The following is a 15,871-nucleotide window of genomic DNA, read 5'->3' as shown; positions in this document are numbered from 1 at the left end:
ACTTTCCCCTTGTTCAATTCTAAACCGGTCGTGAGTTATGGGATTCCATGCTTATTCATTGAGCGAGGTGCATCATGGGGTGAGTGACTATTCTATCATCCTCTTGAGTGCCCTTGAGATGAGAATTCTAGTCTTCGTCATCGATACTTGACTCGACGAACTTTATCGACAAAACTACCTCCCTGGGTGCTACTGCATAGTCCCTGCCATGCTGGACATGTTCTATGGTACTCCCTGGTCCCTCTTGCCGCCCGATGACAGCTTCAATCTTTCTACATCAATAACAGTCGTTCCCTTCAACCATCTACGAAATGGGCCAAGTGTTCCTAACCCTACTTTTCTCTTTGCAAGTGTATGTTATGTCTTAAGTGTGGGGATGCCAATGACCAGTCGGTTGACAAGTCTATGGCCGTGTCTGTTGACAACGACCAGTCGGTCGATAAGTCCGTGGCCGTGTCAATCAATCTACTCTAACCGGTAAGGTCTTAAGTGTGGGGACACGTCCCTACGCATCTGATGTGTATACCCTCTCTGCATATGTCATTACCCAATCATATGAGTCTACCCCATACTAGTTCTGTTCTGATGGGGTCCCTTCCTCACCCACCCATCCTCGTAACCCCTGTCGTCGAGGTCATTTCCCTTGTGGTTGCTTTTATTACGCAATTTTTCCATTTTCTATGTGAACATCCCCTACGTTCACCAAACTCCCAATCCAATCTTATAGCCCAGTTCGTCCCTTTGAATGACACACTTTTTCTTTTTACATCCCCCTGTTCTGGTTTACCTATTTGCGTTATTCATTTTTTAAGCTTTTCTCGCATAATTGGATGTCTTTCCATGCGAACGCGTCATTATCGCTTCAGAACAGTGATCTAATATACCGGACCTATCCTATGCTTTCCCTTGGATATTTCTTCTTTTAATTACCTATCATTTTGACGTACAGTTTGTCCGTAATTAATTTTTGTGTGTTTTCGTCCCCTTTTCGCGTATGTTATTGGCATTTTTCCATGTGAACCTGCCCTATTCTCCTCAGAATTCAATTCTGCTTGGATAGCCTTGTCCGACCAACCTTCTTGCCCAATACTCCTTTTTCCTCCACCCTATTTTGACCTCTCAATTTTTTTGTTATTAATTTTTATTGGTGTTTTTAAGCTCAATTTTCTAGTTTTTTCCATGTGAACGCATCCTAACCCCATCCGAACTGAAATTTGATGTGACAGCCCAAAGATTCTATATGTCCTGACATTTTTTCTTTTCCGCGCCCTCCCTTCCGATGCACGGATCATTCTGTATTAATTTTTGAATTCCGTTTCGGATACCATTTTTGGGTTTTTTCCATGCGAACGGGGTTTCTTTTGCTTGTTACTATGTTTTGATATGATAGGCTTATTGGACACACTTTTTTGCATATTTTTCCTTCTTCTCTCACTTTGTTCTAGCTCATGGATTTTTTATGTTAATTCCCGTATGCATTTTCGGGGTTGATTTTCGTCTTTTTTGCATGCAAAACCCTCTTGATTCCCCTGAAACCCTCTTCTTATTCTCTCTTCAGGGATTCATAGAGATTCCGAGATATATGCAGATCTATATGCCACATCGATTGAGAGTTCTTATTGGACAGCTCAGGGTATCATCACATCAGCTTATGATTGAGAGTGGCAGAGCCAATGGCATCCCGCAGGAGGAGAGGATATGCCCCCTTTGCAGATCAGAGGTGGAGAGTGAGGAGCATTTTGTTCTCAGATGCCCGGCATACTCAGAGTTGAGATCTAGATACACATTGAGCAGCTCACTTCAGGGATGTATGACTGATATGGATCAGAGATCATTTGGCCGTTTTCTGGGAGAGGCATGGCACATCAGAGAGCAGAGCACACAGCGGGTCCCAGTCAGAGAGGGGCCCACCCAGACGACTATTACACAGTTCTTTCAGACAGACAGAGTGAGAGCTACTGTACCAGCCTCCAGCCAGACCTCCGGGCTCACACTACAGCAGGCTGAGGACCAGCGTACCCGACGCCGCACGAGGATCCGTGGGTTTCGGACCCCACAGCCACACCGACAGGAGATCCGGAGGATTCTTGATCTACATCAACAGCAGACTGAGATCCGACGACACTCGACACATTGGATCTCAAATCTCCAGTTTGCTCTTTCTCCACCGCCGATGTACCACATTCTGCATCCAGGAGGGATCACCTGCTATTAGCGACTTCGACGACTGCTACTACATCCCAGGATAGTATATCTCCCTGCATCTGTTACATATACACATCGCACCACTTTATCACAGCCGACAGTTGTTCCCCTATCACAGTCGACATTTGTTCCCCTTTTGTAGCCATTATCTGGAGTACCAGAGCTACATACGCACATACACATACACGACACTTATCACACTCACAGCACCGTATTTTCAGTTTCCAATTTTTAGCTTTTCATTCAGCACTTTTATTTTGGATAGCTGGACCTCATCAGTTGTATCACAGTTTGTCTCATAGGCTAGTTTTGGTCTTTAGAAGATGTTAATATAATTTTCTTTCTTTCTTTCTCCCCGCTTTCTTCCCCTTCTTCTTCTTCTTCTTCTTCCTCTCTTCTTCTCTCTCCCCGCCTTCTTCCACTTCTCCTTCTTCTTTCCTCTCCTCCTCCTCCTTTCTCCTTCCCTTCTTCTCCTCTCCTCCTCCTCCTCCTCCCTCCCCTTCTTCTTCCTCCCTCTCCTCCTCCTCCCTTTCCCTTCCCTTCTTTCCTCCCCTCCTTCTACTCCTTCTCCCCTTCTTCTTCCTCTCTTCCCAGTCGTTGCCACTGCCGCGTCCTTCCCTGCCGCCGCTGCCGCGTCCTTCTAAATTGCCGCCACCGCATCCCTAATGCTGTCGGCTGCCACCCGTGCCCTGTGCCTCGCCTCGCCACCTTCCTTCCCACCCTCCTCTTCACCACCTCCCATTCCCGCCATCTCCTCCTCCTCCACCCTTCTTCTCCACCTCTCTCCTCCTCTGCAACCCCGCCCCTCCCACCCCCACCAAATTTACCCCACCCCCCATTTTGGGCCCCCCCACCAAATCCCCCCCCCTAAAATTGGGCCCCCCTCCTTTAACTCATGTTCCCATGCCCTTCCTAAGCCCCCCCACCTCCAATTCAAGCCTTTTGATACACGCCCTTAAGTCCCCAATTACACGACCAGATGTGGACTCTCCACTAATTTCTTGGGTCATCTATGCAATGTCATTCAAGCTGTATCTATCTTCAAGACTGTCATGTCTAGTCATCGTCGCAGTTGTAGCTTGAGGTTGTTGCATTCTGCTTTGACTCGATGAAGTCCGAACGCAATCTAGACATGTTTTTGTGGTATGGGCTTTTTGCCCTTATATGCTAGATTGGCCCATTGAGGTTCTAGGGTCTCTGTTTGTCTTTGTTCGGGTATGGGCTTTTGGTTACTCTTTTACAAGTGAGAACCCATGCTTGTGTAGAGCCATTACTACAACAGGATCTAATTTGGAGGACCTATCACTGTGCGTGTTTTCTCTCCAACCTACTTAAGGGATGTGCAGAGGAGGCAGAGCCCCCTCTGTGGGGGTCGCCCAGTGATAGATCTATGATGTGGTTTCGGCTCTATATGGTCTCTCGGTCAGTTTTAGGGTCTACATGTTAAAATTTGAAAAAATCCAAATTCGGCCCAATAGGTCCGAATTGCAGGGGCCAAATGCTCGAGTCGGCCCGTCCGAATGGCTGAGGGCCAAATGAGAAGGGCCGAATGTAACTGGTGCGAATGTCAAATTCGGCCAATCCAAGTGTGGGTGTCAAGTGGCCGAGTGGGTCGAGGGCCGAATGGTGAATTCGGTCAAGCCGAATGGCAACTTGTCCAAGTGGGGTTGGGCTAAGTCGATAGGATAGATAGTCAAATATCAAGTTGGTCCGAATGTGCTTGATTCGGAAGGGCCAAGTGGAGGGTGTCCGAGTAAGATGGGTCGAATGGTTGATTCAGCGCTGAGGGCCGATTTTGGGACTCGGCCCAGAATCACTATCACTCAGACGGCAGGCCGAATGCGGCGCAATTTTGGCCGGCACAACAATAAATCACTTGAATCACACGATTTAGGTCATGGCCTATCGCCCGCACCTCGAGATCAAAGCTATGGGTGGAGGGGAAGAATTGTATATACCTGGAATAGCAAATAAACTCCAAAATGCAAATCGACAAGCAAATCAAACCCTCTTGCCCTGTTATGACAACAAAAACCCTTATGCTTATTTTTTTTCTTTTTCTTTATTTTTTCCTACCCTAATGCATCCAAATCACAAAGCAAATACCTACACTACTCCAACATTCTTTTCCAAATCCAAAAAACCAAAAACCTACTTGCTAAGGAGATCGAATACCTCTTCAAACTCCCTCGCTACCTACCTATCTACCTCAAGCACCGGTTCGGAGAAAACCCTACTTCAATGCTCGATTCAAAGCGCACAAATGCTCAAAACTTGAATCCATTGGTCTCGGCAATGGAACCAAAATGTGCGAGCTCTCGCTCAATCGCCAAGACCCACAGACCGCTTATTGCTTCAAGCGTTCCAAGCCGAGCACTAATGGCTACCTCTCACATAGCCGACGCGCCATCCATACTACGGGTGTAGTGAGCTTACCTCCATGCCGATCGAGTTACCTCCTCACCCGCGCACTCCGATAGCTCCACGATCCAAGTGCAAGCTTCAAGCAAGCTCCATCCCCAAGCTCCACGCTCCAAGCTCCATTGCCGCGCGAGCAAGACAAGAGAAGAAAAGAGAAGAGAAGAGAAGAAGAGAGGAGAATATGGAGAGCTCCTCCTCCACGGTCCCTCACCCTCACACACCCACTCCCTCACACTCTCGCACTCCCTCTCTCAAGCACAAGCTCAAGCAAGCAAGAACAAGAAGAAGAAGAAGAAGAGGAGAGCCACTTTTGGCTACACACAAGAATGAGCTTCTCATTCACTTTTCAACTTTATATACAAAACCCTAAATCCATTTTGGGCGGTCATCCCCTTATCCCCTATTTTACATGGCCGGTCGTGGTCTAGGCCCTTTTTCCCATTGTCCTCCTATCTTCCTAGCTTCCTTCTTACCGCTCATCTACCTTTACAATGTGCACGAGTGAGAGCCTGGCACTCTTTAAAATTAATCCTGGTGCACCTTGCGCTCTTTTACACAAGTATTAACTTGCGCTCCTCTTGTGTGCCTTTCACTTTGATTTAGGACTTTTTTGCACTTCTTGTGTTTCCAAATTCTTCTTGGCGCGCCTTTATTTTCTATTTTACTTTTTCCTTGGCCTTGTCTTTTGCTTTAGATTTTTCAGCTTTTTCACCTTGTTCGTTTGAGGGTTAGCATGATGATTCTTAGTAGAAATATGAAGCTTTGTAATGTTCTGATAGGTTCTGTTGAGGTTCTGATTGGTTCTAATACCTTTTTTTTAGCTTTTGTTTTGTTCTGATTTTCTTTTGTATGAAGCATGGATTAATGATTGATGAAGGTTGAGGTATTTTGAAAGCTTATTGAATAGTTTTTGATAGTTTGGAATGGTTTTAGTATGAGTTATAAGGATCTGTTGTTCTCCGATGACCTTCTGTAACCTTCTGTAGACCTTCTGTAGAGCCTCTGTCTCTGCTCTATTCATGTTCTGTTCTGTTCTGTAGATCTTCTGTAAGTGTTCTGTAGAATATATGTGTGACTTTGGAAAATTTTTCTAACTTTTGGAAAGGATGAATCTAAGTTCAAAAGAGCTCAAACAAATGGAAGAAGCAATTGCTGAAGACTGAAGAGAAGACTGAAGTGACAGTGACAGTAGTGAGCTATGAAGAGACACTGTAGTGGCTCTGGTGCCCTTTCATACCTCCCATACCTCTTGGGAGGTACATCCACAACCTAAGAAGGATTATTAAGTACCATTCTTGAGTATTTTAGTGAGGAGATAATGTACTTTTGATAGAGAGAGAGAGAGTCAGAGATAGTCAATTCTATCAAAACAATGTATCTTTCTATGAGAGATTGAGAGAGAAAACTATGAAGACATTGAAGATGATTACTATGTGATTGATTTCCATTCAAAAGTGGTGTATTCTTTTATGTTCCTTGTTCTATTGATGGATTCTATGAAGATGTTGAAGATTATGGTTGATTCTATTAAATCCGTGGGAGATATCTACTATGATGCTGTGTGAAGATTTGTTGTTTTCCTTGTTTTGGTCATCTAAAGAATGAAACAAAAGCTTGTTGATGTTACAAGATAGATTTTCTTGCAGTAGAAACCCCTTTTCCTTGGTGTCTCTCTTGGGGCTCCATCCTTATCTTGGCTTTTTTCCTGATAGATTGTGCTTCGAGTGTCGCATCGATCGTACGTCATATAACATCTTCGGGTAGCGGTCTATCTTGATTTACACTAGGTCATTGAAGAGTAGCCAGTTGAGCTTGCAAAGTTTGACGTGCTCTTCGTTCCTCTTGAAGCTGCATTATAATTAGGTCCAATTTTTGCTCCATCGTTGGTTCCAGTAAATCACCTTCGGCCATAAAATCTTTCATATTTTGATCGGACATCCTGCAAAATCTCTAACAACCTCACACATTCAAAATCTTGTTAGCAGGATGAGCATAGCTCAAGGTTGGGTTTACAAGGCTTGCTTCTTCTTCTTTTTTTAACATGGCTTTTTGCAATATTTCTTCTTTTTGCGGGTACGGAAATTGATGAAGGTCTTCTTTCAAGTGGGAAATAGACTGTGCGTGTCACTTTGCTTGCTGGAAATTGTCTCTGTTAGAGTGAAAGTACAAGCAAGGGCTTGCTGGAGTTGTAAAATCGATTTGGGGTTGGTTCAATATGAATAGCCACTATGGGAAAGATTGAGAATTGAGTTTTAAGCCTTAGTAAGACTTAAAGGCCTTAAATTTAAAAGCTTAAATCAATCATTTTTCTAATCGCCAGGACTCCAGGATGTCGTCGACTGAAGTAGCGCCGTTGAGGACATGCTGACGTCGCAATCATTGAAATTTAAGACTTAAGCTTTATTATAAAGCTTATTAAGCTTTTAACTCCAAGCTTAATCTTCTCTGTTCTTTGTTAGCCAAAGAGACTTACAAAGGATCTTTAGAGGTGATCCTCCACTTCCTAGGAGAGGTCCTTCGCGATCGCATAGCACAGCACGGGGTTCTTCACCGCCAGGAACACACTGGTATTGACGGTTCGATTGTAAAGCCTGTTCATTCTAGGAGCTTCGCCTTCGCACGAGATGTTAAGCAATTGAAAGCCCTTGATCTTAGCTTCCCTCTGATACCACTGCGCGCAAATCGGATGCTGGGTGCGTATATAGCAAGCTCCAGAAGGTCCCCAAGAACAAAGAACTTTACTTAAGCTCAAAAAGCAAGAAGATAGACTTACATGACATGAAGAAAAGAGACAACTTGGATACAATCTCCCCCCATGCCTTGTGTGAGTGCTTCACAAGGCATGTATTTATAAATTTATTCATCTCAAAGCTCAAAAAATAGCCCAATTTTACAATAAGCATGCTTTAGCTTTTGTGTTTGCTTTTGTCCAAATAAATATTAAAGCGGTTGAGCAGCCCAAAAGTCGGGACTGTGCCCAAATACAATGTCCAATAATGAAATATTTAAACCGTGCGCCCATGGGCATACAAAATAATAAATGTTTGTCAAGTGCTTCAATAAATAAGCGCGCCTAAATAAATATTAGTACCACGCCCTTAATAATAAGAAGCGTGTCCATCAAAAATGATAATTTATTGAATACATGCTATCACCCAGTGCTTCTCAACGCCACTGCCACCTGCTCTACATATCAACTGAAGCATTCACAATTGTTAGAAAATAATAAAATTAAACCGACAAAAGTGAATACCTAGCAATCTTCAACTACAAAATAAATAAATAGGTTGGAACTCTGTCCTAACCTTAATTTAATACAAGTGCACTCTAAACTCATAAATGTCCATTAATTTAAGTATGTATTTTGTGGAATCGCCCGCTGTGGAGTCACCCACGTGCACATTAAATTAATATGACACCCAAAAAGGACAAGCGTCCCCGTCAACTTCTCGCACAAGGAATCCACCTTGTGTACGAGCCCTGGCAAATAAATATAGTTTTACAGAATCCACCGCAAAACCTCACAGAATCCACCATGGTCTCATGGAATCCACCGTGGAATATGCCTCCTAGCATCAAGAAACCTCCACAAACGTTAAGAAAGTGCTTGAGGAGAGAATCTTAAACAACATGGTTAAAATTATACTTGGTGAGGTGCTTGGAATTGCCATTTGTGAATTCTATGATGAAATAATAAACATAACTAAGAGAAAAAGATGGTCAGAAAAACCACCCATGCTTTGTTGTAGGTTTACGAGAATTTGAATTCTCAAGGAATTTGCTTTGAGTCTGCTAACGATCTATGAATTCTACAAATAACTCATATAGAACACAATATTAGTGAGTTTGGGAATCTCCCAATTCCCATTTTTTGAATACTAAAAAGGTGGCACCAGATAACATGCCCATAAGTTTCTCAAGACCATATGATCTGACCTATCATTGGAAAGCACTTGAAAAATGGAATCTATTGAGCTATAGAGCGCTCAATTTGGAGTTATAGTGTTCAAGTTATAACAAATCCAAAGATTTGACCATGTGTCCCAAACTTATGGGAAATTCCCATATTCCCCAATATGGTGTTATAGGGATTTGTATGCTACGTTTCCAAATGTTCACGTTAGCATTAGGAATATCCAACATGACCAACATTTCTTTATGCAAGATATGGATAGCTATCTTGTGATTTTGGGACAGCCATACACTATGCAAACTAGAATGGAAATGAAAGTACTTGATGATGGGCCGCCATTTGCTGGTGTGTGGAGTAGAGATGGAAGGAAGGTAATTTAGTTTCTGACAATGTCAATCATCCACGCAATCAAGATACACTCAAAGATCATCGTGTGCCAAGAAACCTATATTCATCACAATGGATACAAACCCAATGGGTGGGACATTGGGTAGGATGATGATGAGTGGCATAGATATACTATTAGGTTTGGTGCTAAGGTATTGAATGAACGGAAACGATGGTATCCTCAAGTGAAAAGAGAGCTTTGGGGGGATTGTCACATCCCTTAAAATGCAATAAGGAATACTTTATGGATGCTCATGTGGTCATTAAAACCAATTTCTTGCCAGTATTAGATAATATTTCTAATTGTGCTATACCAAGCCATGTTACGATGGATTGTATACATAAAATCATTGAATCTTGAATTTTAGCATATTACAAATAATTTGGTGGCATATGTGCTATCAAGAGGACAGTATGAAGATGAAGATGGCATGATGAATAAGAAAGAGGAAGATGAGTTTCTTGCTGAAAAAGATGAAATTATTGCTAAAGTTGAATTGACAGTTGTTGTAATTACAACTACAACTATCATTAATACAAAGGACAACATTAATGCAACAAGTACAACAATTGACCTAGCTAGAAAGCGTTGTAACAGTAAATTCAATAGTACATAATGTTACTACAGTAAGGAATGCAACTTGGACAACAAAGAGGAAGCATTTTGGATGCTATGTACATACTATAGATGTATTTTTTGAAGACTCGTATGTAGGTGACTTGTTGAAAATTGGGTAATATCTTAATACTCTAACAAAGAGAGAAGAATGTATAGAAGAGGAGTTCAAGAGGATAAAGAGAAAGGCATATGGTTTTTTCTTGAAAGATGGTTATTTATGGAAACATGCTAAGAAAAAGAAAGGGTCTCCACTATGGGTTCTTGGTGACAAAGCTACACATATACATGTTATTCAAGAGTTTCATGAAAGCTTACGGGTTGGTCACAAGGGCGTGTGGGGTACCTTTGAGAATATCAAAGAGAGATACTAATGGCAAGGGATGTATAGAGACACTGCTCACTTTGTGGAATCTTGTGCTACTTGTTAGATGTATTCGGTTGTGAGGCACTAAGATGGATTGCAAGCAACTTACCCATTGTTTCTTCACTTTAAATGATAGCAAACTTAGTTACTATGTATGTAGCCTTTGGCAGATAAATAACGTTGTGCTATAATGAGAAAATTGAACAAATCAAGTAAAAGAAAGAGCTTTACAGACAAAGACTACACATATAGTGTGTACATTTCTCTTGGATGAGATATTTTGCCGGTACGGCTATGTGGGGAAAATCACTGCAAACACAAGAGAGTTTGATGCTAATGAAGCTCGAGAGTTCTTCTCTCAATTGGGGATAAAGCTTGCTCTAATTTCGGCTTACATTATGAAAAGCAATTATAAAAGTGAGAGAGGTCATCTGCCTATAATTAAGGCATTGACAAAGTCATGTGGAGGGAAGGTGACAGAGCAGCTACGATTGCTACCCTATGCATAGACTCAAACCTTATTGGTTTAAAAGCAGACATAGACTCAAACCAAGAGCCATATAAGAGAGAGATTGGGTGTTGATTTATGATAACAATTTGGATAACCAAGATAGTGCTATTTGAAAAGTTTCGAAGCAATGGTTTTGTCCCTATGTGGTAAGACAAGCACATGACAATGGTACCTATTTACTCGGTGAACTAGATGGGACAGCATTAAAGATTCCTATAGCAAAGAAATGGATCAAACTCTTTAAGAGATGAGAGTCTATTGCATATGAGCTACATGAATTGGATACACATATTACACATGATAGTGTGGAACAAGAAGAAGAAGACATGTTGATGGATGGTGAAGGGTTTGAATCTGCAGATGATTGAGACTCTCGCACATGCCAAAAAATGTGTAGCTTTGGAAGAAAAAGATATCAGAGGATTTTTTCACTATACTATGAAAGATTCTAACAAGTCATATATTAAATTCTTCTATGGTATGCATGCGGAATAGTAAAAGGTGAAATTTGCCAATTATTTCCTTGCTACGATGACTTGCCCCAATGCATGAAAAGATAGGTGTTGAGCATGCCAAGGTCAAGATCAAGTGGAATGTTCAAATAGTCACCTAAGTCAAGAGGAGGAACATAATTTACATGTGGTCCAAGTTAGGAAAGTGACTTACTTTAAACTTACCATGTCTGAATTTTAGATGTGGCATGAGGTTCTTCTTCACGTAGTCGGGGACAAAGAGACAAGGATCGGGTCACTGAAAACAAGGGAGAGTTTGGAGCTCTTTGGAGAGCCACCATAGCTCGTGCAAAGCTTGAACAAGAGAAAAAACTCAATCCTAGATGATTGAAGAACTTCCTAGGATCTGTTTAAATGCTTTAAAGTGGAATCTTAAACTATTTATGTTGCTATAATAATAGTAACCAACGAGGTATCTATTTTTATAAGGCTTCCACAAGGTGATTCTAGGTCTTCCACGGCAAGCATCTCCACATGGATATGCTACTCTACTAAGGCTAGATCATTGATAGAATAAGAAGACATGGCTTTGTAAAGAATTACATTAATAGCAAGAGAATGTTTGGTACCAAGGTGATCTTTGAGTACAAGTCTCACAGCAAAGGATTTTTGCACTTGTTCATGAGTACATAAGGCATATGTATCAATTATGCTTTGAGTACATGAACTAAATCAATCAAAACTTTAATGGCATCCATCTAGGTTTTTAGTCACTAAATTCAACTCATTTCATCTCTTTTCTTATTCATTCTAGACTTCAATCCCTATAACCTCCTCATCATAACCCTTGCAATTAAGGCCTTTGGTAGTACATTGTCCTCTTTTGGATTAGGAGTCTCCCCCACCCACTTTTGTGAAGTGACAAACAAAGGTGCACTTTTTGCATTTACAACCAATCAAAAAATTTACAAGTTTATTATTATTTTAATTTTTTGCAAATTGTGTCCATTTAGTGTGTAAAGGTTCTATGCACGTTCATGTCCAATTTCAAAAAGTGCATGCCCACACTTTGGGCTTGTGTTGGGTGTCTGTCACTCAGTGTAACCAGCCTTTGGTCCAAGCTTGAGGTGCGAAAGGCATAGTCGAAGGCAATAAACAAGCATGATAGAGTGTATCGTCACTCGTGAGAATCACAAAGAGTGCAGCCAACAAGCACGCAATGTCAAAGTTGTGAAGGAAAGATCTCGCAGCATTAGGAGACAGCTGCGAGCAGGGTAGCAACAAAGACATGGCAGGCATGTCTTCTGTTGGGAACCAGCCACATTTGATGCACAGGGGCAGTGTCAAAAGGCTGGCGTAGCAGTAGACGTCACCTCAAGCAGAGTTGCACAGCAGTAAACATGTGCACTTTATAGCATGGCAACAATGAACAGCAGAGATGATTTGCAAGGCAGCTGGGGCCAAATTTGGGGCAGCAGCAGCAGCAGCAACACTAAGCTTTGGACAGGGAACCCCAGGCAGCAAGGTGGAGCTGGAAGTTGATGTTGGCAAAGGAGCTTGGAGATAAGTACAGGATAATCAGATGAAAGTGGTCATCTCCCCTTGGCCTCGTTCATAGAGTTGGACAAGTGTATGAACCACCCAACAACAACTTTTTAAAGTTCATTTAATTCCCCTTTTTGGGGCTATACAAAAGCCAAACAGATTGGCCAATAATTAAGGCCTTATCTTGATTCTTAACAAGTCCACATGTAATAAATTAAGGCCTGATTGTAATTGCTTATTTGCACAAGTCCAGGAACAATTAAGACTTAAAAGCTTATATGAAAAAGAGAGATCCAATCACGTAGAGTGCAATCGTTAGTAATTTGGGCTGCAATCCTGCCACTTACCATGTGGACGATAATGTTGACATAATGGGCTGTATAACATTAACAAATATTTCCTCATCATTGGATGCATTTCTTCGGCTCAAGCAGCTGGATGTTAACCAAGGAGTAACCCAATATATGCAGAACCATCCCATCAAACTCTCATATATGGGCCACTGCTTTTGCTTCAGCACAAGCCTGCCTCTCATTTGCCTAGCAGGCACAGCCTTGCATACAGATGATAATGGTAAAGCTGCTTGACAAAAAGGGATTCAGCTTATAACTGCATGCAAATTTTCAGCTGAAGCAGCCAAATATGGATGCCTGCTAGGAATAAGATGGATTCTTAACCACACCAAATAGAATATTGGATCTCCATTGTATTCTGCAACCCTAACCCTCTTGGAAAACCAAATAATGAGTTCAGCATGCACTAAAAACAGGCATCCACCAAAACCGCAAAGGCATTCGTCTTACAATTTCGTCTGTGTCATCTCATGTACCTGCTCTTCCAAGAAGATCAGCCATACAATTGTAACATCACAACAAAGATGTTGAACCGTGATCTTGCCTCACAGGATTGAAACATAGTATGAGTACAAGCCAAAAGCACAATACAGGACATTATTGTGTCTGGCTTTACACCATCCACCAGCGTCACTTCAAAAATTCAAAGTACTGTATATGCTTTCCATATGCTGCAAGAATTGTGTTCCATATGCCTACACTGAGCTTTTAGCATACTGTCACACCCTTATCTCTGGACTGCTGTGTTTGCAACATCTGCTAGTGAGTGTCTGGCTTTTGATCTGGCACATGGGTGACAGGGAAACCTGCTTGGCAAGAATGGATTTTACAACATGAACTTGTATGTTGACCATTATTTCATCCACTTCTTCTGCTCAATCAACCTAAGATGAATCTCCTAAGGAGTAAGTTCAATATCTTCATCCTTCATCTTCTTTTTTAGCATTGCAGCACCCTCAAACCTGCCAGCTTCCATATAAATATTTAACAAAACCACATAAAACGTTGGATCTCCGGGAAACAGTTGAAAGACATGCTCTGCAATTCTTTCTCCTCTCAGCACGTCAGAATGTATTCGGCATGCGTTAAGAACAGACATCCATGACTTTCTGTCAGGCGGCAAGGGCATTTGTCTCACCATTTTCTCCATCTCATCTAGCATACCTGCTCTTCCAAGAAGATCAATCATACAATTGTAATGCTGCAATGAAGGTGTAACACCATGATCTTGACTCATACCATTGAAATAACTGCGACCCTCTTCTATGAGGGCAGTATGACTACATGCCGAAAGCACAATGAAGAACGTTATTGCATCTGGTTTTACACCCTCCAGCAGCATTTCTTCAAATAGCCGAATGACATTTTCACTTTTTCTGTGCTTTCCATATGCTGCAAGAATTGAATTCCATAAGTCAATATTGCGTGTTGGCATACTATCAAAGATGTTTTGTGCAATCTTAATCTTACCCAACTTGCCATACATATTTACAAGTGCATTTCCAATAACACTCTCTATTTCAAATCCATTAGAAACAATGGACGTATGTATTTTCTTGCCCTCAACTAAAACTGCAGCACTGCCACAAGCATCAACAGCACTGATGAAACTCACATGATCTGGTAGTACACTTTCTATCTGCATCTGCTGAAAATACGTTAAAGCTCTGTTCCCTTTCCCATTCTGGGCACAAGCTGCTATTACAGCATTCCATCGAACTGCATTGGGCTCTGGTAAGGTATCAAACATGTTTTGGGCGAGGTCTGCACAGCTGCATTTTCCATACATTGTCACAAGGGCAGTTCCAAAAACAAGATCAAATTCATAGCTCCTATCTATCACAGAGGCATGTAACCTCTTGCCAGTTGACAGCTTTTCCTGCTCAAATTATCCCAACAAGGGATCTGTTATTGCTGGAAGGTGAAACGAGAATTTGGCTGTGCAGAAACTCATCAAAACCTAACTAAAAACTTTGTTCTAGGAACCCTATAATTAATTGCTTATTATATAACTAATTGCTTATAAACAGTATCTTGTAGTCCTTTGATCAAAAAACAAAGACATCGTTTGCCCATTTTGATTATCTTGTCAAAAACTTTATTCTTTTATATTGCATTATTGGACGGAGTACTACTTAAGGCCTATGTGATATTCCCCATACCTGGCCACAGCATGCAGACGCAACCTGGACCAGAGTAACTCTGTCTGGAACCACCCCTTCAATGTGCATTTGCTGAAAAAGCTGGAGGGCCTCTTCAAACTCTTCAGTTTGAGCGCATACACCGATCATCATAGCCCATGTAAAGACGTTCCGTTCACGCATATCCACAAAAACGGACCTGGCATCCTGCACAGCCCCACAGCTTCCGTACATCTGAATGAGGAGGTTAGACAGATATACGTCCCCGCTGAACATGGTGCTTCTGATATGCGCGTGGACGCATCGGCCATCGCCAAGGGCTTTCAGCTCCGTGCACTTGCGCAGGCACGACGCATATACAGGGGAAGCGTCTTGAATCCTGCTACCTGTATGCAAGCTCTCCAATTGAGTGAGGTTGAGAGACGGATATGCCCCGGGGGTGCTATCGAGGTTTCTTGAGCCCTTACGACTGATGAGGAGCTCTTCTTCTTGTGTGAGCTGTGCCACCGAGTGCAGAAGCTTGTGCAGAGTTGAGAAAGAGCAGGAGGGAGAGGCAGATGGAATCCTTCTATAATACAGCATGGCATGCATGCCCTCCTCCTTAAAAACGTCTTGTAAGAAAAGTCCACAACTACAACAATAACATTGACTAGGTTGTGTCACCCGTGTGTCAAGAAAAGTCCACAACTACAACAATAACATTGACTAGGTTCTGTCACCTGTGTGTCAAGAATCATCAGTACTCTATTTTTTGGGTGGGAATAGATGGTTTGGAGGTCTTGGTAAGGATACCTAGACAGTAGCCTTTGTACACAATTCAAAACAAATCCTCTTCTTTTGGGTTGCCAAGATGATTCGTCCACTTTCTATACCAAAAAAAAAAATCAATAACAACAATACTGATTGTGAGTAGACCCAAGCGAGAGGAAAGGATCTCAATTCAAAGTTGTGGATGTGATT

General features: G+C 41.9%; 1 protein-coding gene across 1 annotated transcript; it reads right to left on the bottom strand.

The window, feature by feature from the left end:
• Nucleotides 1–12,560: 12,560 nt before the first annotated feature.
• Nucleotides 12,561–15,550, bottom strand: LOC148020276 (pentatricopeptide repeat-containing protein CRR2, chloroplastic-like). Its single transcript, XM_087700937.1, has 2 exons — nucleotides 14,933–15,550; nucleotides 12,561–14,649 (listed from the first exon to the last, which is right to left on the bottom strand). Exons 1-2 carry the CDS (start codon nucleotides 15,500–15,502, stop codon nucleotides 13,669–13,671), a joined length of 1,551 nt encoding a protein of 516 aa, XP_087557063.1. The 5' UTR covers nucleotides 15,503–15,550; the 3' UTR covers nucleotides 12,561–13,668.
• Nucleotides 15,551–15,871: the final 321 nt, after the last annotated feature.

Source organism: Lygodium microphyllum, chromosome 19 (genome assembly GCF_053477565.2).
Source record: "Lygodium microphyllum isolate KBCC chromosome 19, Lygodium_microphyllum_v1.1.10, whole genome shotgun sequence".
Classification (NCBI taxonomy): domain Eukaryota; kingdom Viridiplantae; phylum Streptophyta; class Polypodiopsida; order Schizaeales; family Lygodiaceae; genus Lygodium; species Lygodium microphyllum.
Note: the sequence above shows the minus strand (reverse complement) of the source record. Positions and strands in the feature narration are given on the sequence as shown.

Coding starts and splice junctions, on each gene's coding strand:
- LOC148020276 (XM_087700937.1), bottom strand. CDS start 15,502: ATGCATGCCATGCTGTATTATAGAAGGATTCCATCTGCCTCTCCCTCC. Junction 14,650..14,932: donor CGTCTGCATGCTGTGGCCAG/GTATGGGGAATA, acceptor TAATTTGAGCAG/GAAAAGCTGTCAACTGGCAA.